Source organism: Chiroxiphia lanceolata, chromosome 3 (genome assembly GCF_009829145.1).
Source record: "Chiroxiphia lanceolata isolate bChiLan1 chromosome 3, bChiLan1.pri, whole genome shotgun sequence".
Taxonomy (NCBI): domain Eukaryota; kingdom Metazoa; phylum Chordata; class Aves; order Passeriformes; family Pipridae; genus Chiroxiphia; species Chiroxiphia lanceolata.
Window position 1 is genome coordinate 61,558,297 of NC_045639.1, and position 13,419 is coordinate 61,571,715.

Sequence of the window (13,419 nt, forward strand, 5' to 3'; positions counted from 1 at the left end):
TTATAATTTTTCTAATAAAAATAAATCGTAAAAACAAAAAGTCTAATCTCAACCTTATCTATGGTACAGAAGTGGTCCAAAATCATTGTAATTTACTTCAGTAGCTCTTTTATCTACATTTTTAGATTGAAGAAAACATAGAAACTGCAGAAAATCAGGAACTAGGAATTGGCTATCAACAGCGGTTGATAAAAGAGAATAAATAACACCAGCAGGAGCCAGCTCATGAAATAGCAAACATAAAGAATTCCCTTTCCCATTTCAAACACATGCATGGAATAAATATAAAGTTTAACAAACATAACGTATTGGTCTGCATTTTACATATGTAAGGAAGATTTGGTCTGTATTATTGCTACTGTAGCCTAAGCGTGTGACATAATGACCTCTCATACTCTAGACAAAACTCTTATTCAGGAGAAAAATATCCAGTAATTAAGGAGTTATGAAAAAAGTTGGGAAAGGAAAGGAGATAATCAGGCACGCCAGTTCACATTTGCATGTATTTGTGTCCTATCACCATTTCTGACCTATAAATATAAGGAGTCTGGACTTCTAGGGGGAAAAAAAAGGAAAACAAAAAAAAAAGAGAAGAAAAGAAAAAACAACCCTGAACCAGGAGCTCATGCTGCCTCTTATTCCAAAATACTATAATCTCAAAAAACTGTCAGTCCAAGTAGCTGGATAAGAAATTAGAACATGTGTGGGTGGATTCCTTCCTCCAGCCTGAATTAATTAAAAGTGATTGTTTGCTGTATTATTTTAAAGCGGATTTCTGGAACAGGTTAAAGAACCCCTGTTCTGACTTTAGTATTTCAAGACTAATAAGAATGACTCATATAAAAAACTTGGAGGAAAAATTAATAATAACGGTGTTAAACATAAAGTGCATCTTATCATCTTATGTTCTTAATTGTTGCTTGGAAAAATTCACACATTCTTGTACAAGGCCTGCCTCATTCAGTTTGGCTGTGGTTATTTCTAGTTAAAGCGTGTACACAAAAAATTCACATATTCATGTCTCCACTCAGTCTGGGCAATTCTACCTATTTCTAATACCTTAGGCTGGCCCCTAATTACTATGTTTTCCTTTCTCACATTCTAAACCTGAAACATATATTAATTCCCTCTTCTTTCATTTCCTCAGTCAGTTATTAAACTATCAGAAAGTCATATGGACAACAGCTTTGAAGTAAAAAATTACATGTAATCACAATGTATATTTGAGAGAAGCATCTCCCAAAATTTTGGGGCTGATTAATCCCTATTAATCAGGCAGCACTAAATACTGCTAGAACCAATCATGGTCTTGAACACGTACATTTAAATAAATAATAATAAAAAAAAAACCAACATAAATCATGATTTCCAGATCACCAAAAATTTATATCCCAAAACATTTAGTAGCATATAGAACGACTGTAAAAAGGGGACACACTGAATGTACTATATTCCGATATGCCTTCAGTGACCAAGGCTTGTTACCTGTCATAAAATCCTGAAACTTGATTAAAGAACTCCTTTTTAAAAATAAAAAAAAAATACACATAATTTTACACATTGTAAGATGCCTATCCTCCACAATGGATGTATTCTCCTTTATATTCTTGAATCCAGAGTCCTACACATGTTGACTTACACAGACTGAATGGATTAGATAATGGCTAAATTCTACCTTTCTTCTAGCAGAAGATAAAGTACTTTGGGACTCTTTCTCTCAAAGAGCCATGGATTTTCAGTAATTGTATCTTAAAGATTTTTACACTGTTTTATTGCATCTTAAAGACTTTAACATTGTTTTCATATTTGTTGATATTGGACAACAGATTCAAAATTTATTTAGGTTGAGAACGAGCAAATAAACAATCACCTAAGCCCTGTTTTCTCAGGAAAGCAGAATGCAAATTTACCAACTAAATCTTTAACAAGCTCTGTTCTCCAAATAAAGTCAGCAGAATGTTTTGAATGTTTAAATGCCATTATCCATTATAGAAATGCTCTCCATTTCAAGATTACAGCTGAGTAGTCTTGGTAATTTTTGAAATTGACCTTACTTCAAAGAGGTCCCTATGAAGAAATAGGAAACTTGAGTTTTGCTTTACAAGATTTCATTAACAAAGCATCTGGACATTTTTTATCTCGAGAAACAGAATCCAAGTCTACACAACATTCTTTATTCTTAGTATTTGAAATATTAAAATTATGTCCCATTAGCCTTCTCTCTTGACTTTTCAGAATACAGGATACAATACGCACACATGCTTGTGTGTGGGAAGGAATCTTGTAACTCCTCACTTCCATGAGATAACAGGGAGAATACAGTTTTGAACTAAACTCCCTGGAAACCTGCTTAAAAAACCCACACCTACAGACAGACATAAAAATATTGACCAACCTGCCGCCATCCACTCCCTAACAGACTGACACTAGTCATACTCTGTTAACACCAGGCTGATTTCACTCCTCATTTCTGAGTGAGAAATTTCACTTTGACATAATAAGCGTCCTATACGCACCACCTCTTGGAGTCAACTTACACTTCCTTCCACGCATGCTAAAAGCACCCGTACTTCATGAATTATCTCCGCTGAAGTCAGCAGCTGGCATCACAGATCAAGTTACTGTGCAGTGTATGTTCCTTAGCCCTGTCCCTACTATTCACACCTTTCACAGACAAATAGTTTCCATTCTGTCTCATGGCAGACACTTAGACCTTTTAATAAAACTGTGAGTTCAAGACCAAAAGCAAATCGTTCATTACTTTCTAAACTACTCTTCTGATTTTCTCATATTCCACAGGGAAGAGGATGAACTAAGGTTCAAGATTCAAAGGAACATTACATAGCACTTCAGTAAGACTTCAAGTTATGCATACCATTAAGAAACACCGTTACAGAATGCACGTGCCTTTCTGGTTCTGATTCTTCTATTTTCTGAGAAATTGTGCTTGTTTCGGCTAGGGTAGAGTTAATTTTCTTCACAGTGGTTGGTATAGGACTGTGTTTTGGATTTGTGCTGAACACAGCAATGATCATATAGAGATGTTTTTGTTATTGATGAGCAGTGCTTAGACAGAGACAATGCCGTTTCTGCTTTTCATACTGCCACGCTGGTGAGGAGACCGGGGTGCATGGGAGGTTGGGAGAAGACACAGCCAGGACAGGTGACTCAAACTGACCAAAGGGATATTCCATACCATATGACATCATGCTCAGTATATAAAGTGGGAGGAAGAAGGAGGAAGGGCAGGACTTTTGGAGTGATGGCATTTGTCTTCCCAAGTAATAGTTATGCATGATGAGGCCCTGCTCTCCTGGAGATGGTTGAACACCTGCCTGCCCATGGGAAGCAGTGAATTAATTCCTTGTTTTGCTTTGTTCGCGTGCATGGCTTTTGTATTTCCTGTCTTTATCTCAACCCACAAGTTTTATAGCTTTAACCTTTCTGATTTTCTCCCTGATCTCACTGCGGTGGGAGTGAGTAAGGGGCTGCATGGTGCTTGGTCAATGGCTGGGGTTCAACCATGACAGAAATTCTACATGACTATTTAGTGTTCAAACAACAAAAGAACTAATAACGTGTAGCTGAAAAAATAAACCAAACCAAAAAATTTAAAATTAACTCCAGGTTTCTGACCACAGTAAATCTTTTAACAATTTAAAAATGGGGAAAAAAACTGTAACAACAAGAACAGCAACAAGAAAAGCAATACAGACTGTTCTCATTTTTGAGGTGCAAAATGTTCTTGAACTGTTCTGTTCTAAAAAACAACATGGGAATTCATTGTCATGTCTCAAATACTGTTTTTCAAAGCATTGCAGCTCTGTTACATAATTTTCTCCGCAGACATCCAACTGATGCTAACAATTAGTGAGCAATACTTACCATCCAATGTTATGGTTATTACCAAATAACTATTAAGTGGAAAAACAAAAGTTGTAAGTCTAAATATATAAACCATGGGTCCAGTAACATTCTTGTACTTGCTAAAAATCCCTCGAGACTCCAGTGAAGTCAGACTTTTCAAACTTTTCGCATTAGAGAGGAGTTCATTACCTCTTTGCCTGAGCAACACAGTGACAGCTACATAGTGCTAGCACCTCCTAGCAGCTGTAAAAGATCTTAGAAATTTTGAAGACAGTAAATGGCATAAAAATTTGACAGGCCAGCACTTGAATTCAACTGCGAAGTTTAGAAGGTCTCATCAGCACATTAACATTTAATTAAAAGCTGTAGTGTTCCCCACTGGATTACCAGAATTTAGTTATAACATAATATCAGCAATGCAGCAGATGAACGCCAAAGACACCCACTTCTAATTTAAAAGGAAAATAATGAACATATTCCTTCACTGCAGAGGTTAAAAAAAAAGGTACTGCATAAAAAGGATATTCTCCAAAAGTATCTTCATGTATGTGAGTGAGAGAATACTAAAAGAAATGTCAAATCACTGTCTTTCTAGCTGAAAAATGAATTAGCTGGCAGGTAAAAAAAAAAAAAAAAAGAAAAAAGAAAAAAAGAAACAGCAAGAGGAAATTTACTATATTTTAAATTCTCTACTTTTAAAATCTCAGTCTTCAATGTTTCCCAATAAGTCATCATCTAAACACAGTCTAATTCTGGATGAGTTTTTATCTGCACAGATACTTGATCAACTGTCGTTTATCCTCACACGGTAAAATTCATATTAAGGAGTCAGCTGTTTGAGATATGTTTTCTCATGAAACGTCAGTGCACCACGTTTTCCAAAGTAAACCCGAAATTGTAAAAATTCCTAATCCATAGTGTTCAGCCTACAGTGTGACATCAGGGTCAAAGGGAAGCTAGTTGTTAACCCAGTGGCTTTAATTAGTTTTATTTTGACACACCCACAATATCTCCTCACTGAATTCATTTCATCGAGGCTAAAAACGTAAAGAGCAGCAAATGCAAGCACCAGAAGGAATACCGTGAGCTGAACAATGGTTTTAAGGATTTCCTATGAGACCTGAAAAATTGAATAAAGATTATTTCTCCCATACCTGTACAACACTCTTTTTGATCTTTACACAGAACACCAACTTAAAAAACAAACAAAACCCCAGTAGTGTCAACACACCTAAACGCTGTATAATGGAAGATAATGGTATATGTAAGACATTGACTGCCCATGCAGGTACCCATACAATTGATTCTGTCCCCATCCCAGTCGTGGTTAGTTTATAACACCAGGATAAGAGCATCAAATTGTCACCTGAAGTAAAAGCAGCCCGGGCTTTCAACACATTGCTAAGCTTCCCCCACTACAGAGATGTCAACAGATGGGCACATCCCGGGTGGAGGAGGGCTGCCAGCAGATCAGCCCGTAACGACTATGCGACTCTTCGGGAACAAGGACACATCCTCCAGCCTCCCCTCAACTATAGCGACAGTGATTTGCCCCCCCTCCGCATTCAGTCGCAGCGCAGCCCAATTGCGCTGCTCCGAGCGGGGACATCAAGCGCGTGTGTGCGGTACCGGGAAGGGCAGCGGGATGCGGGATGTGGGATGTGCCGGGGCTGCAGCGCAGCTCCCGCGGCCGCCCCGCGGGACCGCGGCAGCAGCGCCCGTGACAGCCCCTCCTCGGCCCGGCCACCGAGGTACCGGCGGCGGTGCCGAGTCCCCTCTGCGGGCTGGGGGCTACTCCTCACGGTCGGTCTCCGTCCCCTCGGCCCTCCCGTCACCACAAGGGCTCCCGAGCTGGTGGCAAGGTCGCCTCCCCCTCTTGTCCGCCGCAGCCCCGGCCGGGCGGGTGAAGCACGGACGGGCTCCCCGCTCCCCTATACCTCTCTGCAGCGGCGGCGGCGGTGACGGCGACTGGCCTCGGCTGCCGAGCGCCGCCAGGAGCAGAAGGAGCGGCAAACTTTCCCGTACCATGGCTCCCGGGCAGCCGAGCTGCCGACCCGTCCCGCCGCGGGACAGCCAGGCGAGTGAGCCGCGGCGGCCCGGGTCAGGACACCGCGGTGTCCAGCGCAGGGAGCAGGACACACCCCTGTCCCCCCCCCACACACACACCCCGCCCCGCCGCCAGACCGCCGCTCCCAGGGCGGCCGGGGAGCGAGAGGGGCCAGTAGGCACCGAGGGGCCGGAGGGCCGAGAGCAACCCCCGCCGGAAGGGGCGCGCATCGGCAAGGGAGCGCCGTGGAGGCGCCGGGATGGGGGAACACGTGGCTGGAGCGCCGGGCGGACACGAGGCGCCGCGCGAGGAGGGCAGCACGTGCCCGCCCGACGGCCGCTCCCGCCAGTTGGGAAGTGTTGCCGCCTGGAAGTGTCCTCGCCATTTCAAGTATTTATCAGGTTATCTGAGAGAGAGGAAAAAAAAAAACCTGTGCTGGGGATGGGGGGGAGGGGAGGGGGCGAGGAGCTTTCTGGGAAGGCATTCAGGAAATGAGGATTGCAAACGAGTCAAACATATTTTTCCTGCTGTGCCTGGGGGAAATATGTCATTGCTAGCCACCTTTAACGAGAAAAAAAAACTGTATCACTGCATAAAGGAAAAATTAGCTTTGCATTAAAATAAAATGTTGATTAAAATCTGTTGCATAGTTTTCCTGAAGTAAATAATGCTTAAAAAAACAAACAAACAAACAAAAAAACCCCAGCAACAACAAACAAACAACTATTAAAAACCAGGTTCCATCATGGAAGAGAGAGGTTTCCAACCTGCGTGAGAGCACACTGAGAAAGAACATCATAGGCTGTTGGAACGAATGAGGTGGGCTGAACTCACAGCGTTATCTGTGGCACAAAACCAGGATTGTGCTGGCAGGCTGTTTCTGACTTGCATGGTCAACCCTGCATCTTCACAAGTCTTGTAACACTGCACTTGAAAGTGAGCATTCCTTGTATTTCGCATAGAGGTTAAGCAATTATATTTATTTACTGACATAAATACTTCAGTATCTATGCACTCATACACAGCTTTACTTGCTGGAATCAACACTGAGTGAGGCTGGGGATAAGCGTGTGCAAGCCTGAGTTTGGTACAGTCTATTTCAGCTCTCAAACCACAGCATTTTCTGTTGGTAAATTTGTCTGTCACTTCACACCCAAGTTCAAAGAACGCTGCATTTTGCATATAATAGACAGTTGCATCCAGCCACGCAACCTATTTGTTTCTGTCCCTGTCATCCCACTCCGAACTGACGTTCTTTCTCTTCACACTGACTGCTCGCTTCTGAGGTTTCACCCCGAACAGCCTGGGCTCTGCTTCTGGGAGTCGTGTTATTGGACACTTATTGCTTCCACGGCCTTTGGGAAACTGCTCTCCCAGCACAGGGCAGCAACAATAATGCTCTTGTACGAGTCTGCCATTTGTCACTCGTAAGTCGATGGAAAATACTCCAGTCCTCTTGCCAAGAGATGATGTGTGTGTGGTCTTCTGCACTTTTTACTGGAAAACCCAAGTTCAAGGTTCGTCTCAATGATTTTCATCTTGTCAACTATTTGCTTTGTTGTGGAAGTATACATAGTCAGGGAGCTGGGAGGGACAAAGAGGGAGATGGTGTTTATGACTCTCTCCACAGTTTTATCACTATCACTATTTAGTCCTTAAAGTGTTTCCCTACAAACAGCAACAGACACTTCTTTTTTCTGACTGCTTCTCTCTCTGCAATTTCCTTCATGCAAAAATTTTGACTGCAAGGAATTGTGCATATATGCAAGAGGAGTAAGCTAGGGAATTGTTAAGTACAACAAATAAGGTAAAAACTCCTCACCCCAAGTATATGGCAGTAACTTGGAGAATTCAATGCCAGTTTCATAGGTAGGGATCTGACTACATTGACACTGGGTTAATCCTACAAATGGTTGATCAACCGTTTATTGGTTGAATTTGGTCAAGCATGGTGGCAGCCACTGAATGAAAGCCATACCAGCATGAGTTGCATACTCCCCCAACTGAAGAAATTCTTTCCAGGGCTCCAAAAGGTGCAAGTGCTGCGGTGAGTTTGAGGTAATACTTCAGAGGCAGATTGTAGAAACTGAAAGAGAGACCTGAAGGCAGAAACCTTTGCTGCTTTGTGTAAAGGTCTCATTAGATCTGAGGTATCTGCAAAATATCTCCATGACTCGTCAATTTAGGATCAATAGCAGATTGGTTGTAGGGGTCTCTAGTTCTCCAAATACCGGTATTACACCAATATTAAATACAATATGTTCAACATATTATTTACCTGAGCTTTTATTTGAACCAGCTTTTCCTGCTGTTGAGCCTGTGTAGTCTTTAACTGTGAGAAGGTGTTGTGAGAAAGCCTTGTTTCAGTTCAGCAATACTGCTGGTGTACCCAGGTAACCCCATCACCCGTCAGAACCACTGTGCACTAACTCACTGTGCACCAGAGCTATAAACTTTAATAGTTTGGGGACACCAAGAGGCAAGATATGCCAGGATGACCTACTGACCTATTCAATGATTTTTCACCTCTGATCCACAGGAAATAATTTCTTACTATAAAATGCCAAGCTGTGTCAAGAAGCAGCAAGAGGGGGCTACCTCGAAAGGAGAAACAAGTTGGAAGCTGAAGTGACATCACTGAGACAGGCAGGGCAGTGGCCTTAACACCAGGGCTTGATCCCATAGTACACAAATACAGGAGAAACAGATCTGAGGGTGATAACCAGGATCAAACAAAGTTACAGATCTCCAGACAGGTTCATAGGGAGAAGACAGATCTGAGGTCAAGCCAAGAGGTCAAGTCTGCAAATCGAGGTCAGGATCAGTAAGGTGCAAAGCAAGGCGTAGATGTAGCTGCAATGTAAAACAGTCTGAGGCTGAGGATAAAGGCTTGAGCTTAAATGCAGCATCTACTCCTTAAATGCAGTGGGAAACCAACAAGGTTTCTTCAAGCTCTGTGTCACACGTCAAATGTGTAACCACTGCCTGACACAAGGTTACATGGCCCTACCAGGTCAGAGGTGGCCTTGAGCAAAGGCGGTCAAACCCATAGATGAGGATACTAGGCTGCAGAGCCTGTAGCTGCACTCAGAGTCATGGCAAACTAGATAAAAAGCTTTTCAGTTACAGCAGTGGCTAAAGGGGCAATAATGATAGTGTATACTGAGGATAGAACTGCTGGGCTGAAAGGAGAATGTAAGTAAAATCAGACAAGGACTCATCTGGGAACCAATATGACTTAATATTTTCAAGACCTTTGCATAAAAGAGAGGTGTTTTTAAATTATTTTTGGTGATAAAATAAGATTGGGGAGGACCAATGTATATTTTATAAATTTATACATTTATGTACAGCAGTATACGTTGTGAATTTATACAATTTTTATTCTCAATGACTCAAATATAGCAAATTAGAAGTTCCTAAATCCTACAAGATCTTGGGTCATGCCAGTTTGGGCTAACAGTAACAGTTTCTTATGAGAATTAACAATAAAGAATATAACATCAAACTCCTGGGTGGAAGTCAGTGAGTCACAAGGCATTTTTGAGTCACCAGAGAGATGAAGCTATGAAATAAGCAAGTAGAGCCTAGGATACATAGAGCCTAGAATCATGGAAAATATTTCCAGTGAAGATATGAAAATTAATACTGTTGCATCCCACCTAGAATATCATAGAGAATTATGATGATGCCTGTTCAAGAAGAATTTTTCAGACTTAAACAGTACAGAGGCCTCTGGGGAATGGAGAGCTTATCTGAGACACATAGATTAGAACAGTTTGATTTGTTTAACCTAGGAGAATAAGATGTGAGACAGTTCTAAGTGTAACAGGGATATTAATGGATAGAATTGTCACAAAAGGAAAAGAACATAAGCAAGATGCAGATCAGTATAGGCTGGAAAAATGGAAGATGGTTTCTGATCATAAGGTATTGAAACAGCCTTCTGTTAGGAGAGAAGAGGGGAAAAAATAATTGATTTAAAAGTAGAACTTGGCAGTTTTATGAAAGTATTTCCATGACAAAGTTGCCTGCAGAAGGCAGGAGGAATGGATTTGATGACCTGTGTGACCCTGTCCTATGTTCTTAAATGGTCTGTAATCAAAGGATAAAAAAAATAAACATGAAAAATGAGGTTTAAAGGATAGAGAGAAGAATCAGATACAACACTTAGAATGAGTTGAAATGTGTGAACCACAAGAATCAAAGAATTAACATATTTTAGGGTCAAGGTGAGACATGATTTGGACCCAAGTCAGAAACCAGATATGTCCTCATGCCAGGATTGTGGTCACCCAAAGAAAATGTTAGGGAAGGGTCTGGCAAAAGACAAAATAAAGGCAGACAACAGATAAAGAAATGAGATCTGTGACTAGAAATCAATATCAAAGCAGGGAACACAATTCAAGATCTAAGTAGACAAAGGAGACATGAAAAAAAGAATGAATCTAACAGTGATAGAAAAGCATTCTTGTGAGACCCTCTGTTGCCAGGGTCACCAAGTACTGTCAGTTTAAAGGCTGATGCAGATAACTGCAGGTCAGAAAGTAATTCTGTAAAATTAAGGGGGGAAAGACAGGAAAAATAATCAAAAGAACAGGGAGAATAGGGTAGACCTGGGCCAGGGTGGTAAAGAGAGAGTAACTGATAATTTGGCAGGAAAGGCTGTGAAGAGAAGGATGACAGCAATAGCAGTCACTGCATGCTGAGGAGACTAGAGTCAAGAGCAGAGTTGCTACAGTTTGATGAGCTACAAATGACATTAGGATGGAGCTCATTTTGGAATAGAGCTCATTTGTTTCAACCCCTCCATTTTACCTTGCTCACCACCCCTGTAATTAGAGTAATTAGTGCACCCAAACCACTTATTGTCATTATTTTTCATTGACTTTTACAGATGAGCTAAATGCTCATCTATTAGTACCTTGATATTGGTACTTCTGCATAAAGAACAGACAGAAGTCATGTTCTTGACTAATATTGGATTCTGTGTGCCATTTGTAAGCACCACGCATTTCTGGTCTTGACTTCTAATAACTTCCTTTCTGCCTATGCTGCTATTTGAAGTGGCTTTTGTTTTAATTTTGATCTTGTGAGGAAAAAACAGTTTGGAGCGCAATAGCAGTGGCATTATGTCGGCTTGTGTTTAGCTAAGAATATGAAGCAGAAAGCAAATAGAATTTCTTGGCCCATAATTAATTTTTACAACCAAGGCCTTTATGTACTCGTAAATAATATACCTGTTGCAAAGCCTTTTGTGGCTCTGTTTTCAGAGAATCAGATAGCTGCCAAAAATGACTGATTTTAATAGCTACTCATTACAAAGAAACTAGAGCTTACTCTGAAATGACACACAGTCATTTCAGTTTTAGAATACATTTAAAAATAGTTACTATCATTCATTTGTTTAGGAGGTCTGTTGCATGTGAGAAACTGCCAAAATTGTTAGATTTGATTAATAAGGAAAGTTACATCTCTTAATTTTGCCCTAAAGTATAACTTTGCCTTTCATGGAATAGAAATGAAGATTGCTTGGCTGAATCACCAGTGTGGGTTTTATGTTTCCCTGCCAGCCATTAATGAATTGTAAAAAATAAAAATTAAATAATAATAATAATAATAATAATAATAATAATAATAAAACAGAATATTGAACCAATTCTGTAGAATTAGATTGACTTGCCTTCCTAAAAATGGATATTACTGCAAAACATGCAGATAGGGAGAGAAACAGATGGGCGATATCTGACAAATAAAATTTCCAGATACTGCCCCATCTGTTTCTTTCTACACATTTCAGCTATAAGCTTTTTAGCATTATAGGGTTGCTTAGGTGATATTCCTCTTTGCAATGATGTCACACTCAGACGCTAGCAAAAGCAGGTTGATACAGTAATCTGAGAGGAAGGATCAGCTCACTAGATTATTATCAATTTATATTCTCAAATGTAAAGGTGTTAAGTTTCTCTCTTTTATAATGGAAAAATTTTATCTTCATGAAATTGTTTGATAAACTCTTTGGCTTGTTTTTGAAATTGTTTTCTAGAAATAGTAAGATGAGTAAAATTAGAGAAAAAAAAGAAAATGTACAGGAAACATTGCTTCACAAGGATAGTAACAGGGATGAACTTATAAGTACATTGGAGACATTAGGTCATTGTCAGTTAAGATGTGAAGAATTCCTGTTCATGTCCTGTGGATTTGAAGGCCATATTACTTTATCTGATAAAATCTAAATTTTTAGCTTCTCTGCTTGAGTTTTATTGTGTTTTCTTCACTTCCTGATACATTTCTAAACAAAGTTTATTTTTCCTCTCTGAGACTCCCCATGCCTTAATTTAGGAAAGAAAAATTTGTCATGAATATTACTGCATTTTACAAAAGCAGAATTCATTATCCGGGAAGTATCATGGCCCTAAGGAGGATAACCACACCGGTCTATAAGGCAACACAGTCCAGCCTCCTCCCACTGAATTCAAGGATGCAAAAGGGCAGTTGGTCTAGAAAAGGAGGAAAGTCTATCATCCTCTGAGTATTCCTGGAGACTACTGAAATGAGTATGGAGTGTTAGAATCAATGAAATTAGCTGTGTGGATATAGTTGCACACATGATTACATCTTACTGAGCTGACTGTATTGTGGTTTGATATGCTAAGGAAGGATCTTTGGCATATTTCTGGATCAAGGCTTTTAGAAATCGGTATCATAGTGTAGTTGAAGCTGAAGACAATTTTGTTTTAGAGTAGAGAAGCTTGTAACTCACTAGAAAGCAAATTGTAAGAAAGGAAGGGAAGGAAAAGAAAGGCAAGAAGGAAGGCAGGAAGGAAGGAAACTCACTTTTGAATCCTTAAACTACTAATGAGTTTTTCTCAGATGATTTACTCCAAAACAGAAAGGATTAAGCAAGAGATCTTCATTAAAGACTTCTTCCATTCAGCTGCTCTACTAAGTGACAGATACTTAGTGTATTCTTACCTATTCTGATGAAAAGTCAGTTTGTACACTTTGTTCATTAGGAAAACCTGGAGAATATTGTAAAAGAGCGGTGAAGATCACACTTTTGTCAAATTACATATCTGTATGCATGACCAAAAGTCAACTGCTTCATTTAAGCTGTAACATAAGTTTCCAATCCATAAAGAAACGTCTAGATCTCAACCGCAACTTTAAAAGTGGGATTTTAGAAGCAGTTGCAGAGTAGATTTTTTTTGACTTACGAGTTTTAGTTCCTATTTCTGGAGAAAAAAAAAATGTGAAAATCTAGAAACTGTAAATATACAAAAGGAAGAGTCTTGAATGCAATGCCCTCTTCAAGAGAATAGAATGTCATGTGCTATTTATAAAGCAAATGCCCTTGTGTACAAAAACATCTGTCAAAGGGTCAGCTTTTATACTGGTAGAATAAATTACTTTTAGCGATTTTAAAATGTAAAATTAAGGTATGCTTCTAATGTAAAAATGTACATCCTCAAAGAGAAATCGCGACTTGATGCCACCAGTAAATT

The 13,419-nt window shown here is 40.0% G+C and overlaps 1 protein-coding gene across 2 annotated transcripts in view; it reads right to left on the reverse strand.

The window, feature by feature from the left end:
* Positions 1 to 5,930, reverse strand: part of LAMA2 (laminin subunit alpha 2) — a 359,058-nt gene extending 353,128 nt beyond the window's left edge. For both annotated transcript variants that reach the window (XM_032682503.1, XM_032682504.1), the window contains exon 1: positions 5,805 to 5,930. In XM_032682503.1, coding sequence (XP_032538394.1) covers positions 5,805 to 5,895 — 91 coding nt within the window. In that variant the 5' untranslated portion in view covers positions 5,896 to 5,930. The remainder of the gene's footprint in view (positions 1 to 5,804) is intronic.
* Positions 5,931 to 13,419: the final 7,489 nt, after the last annotated feature.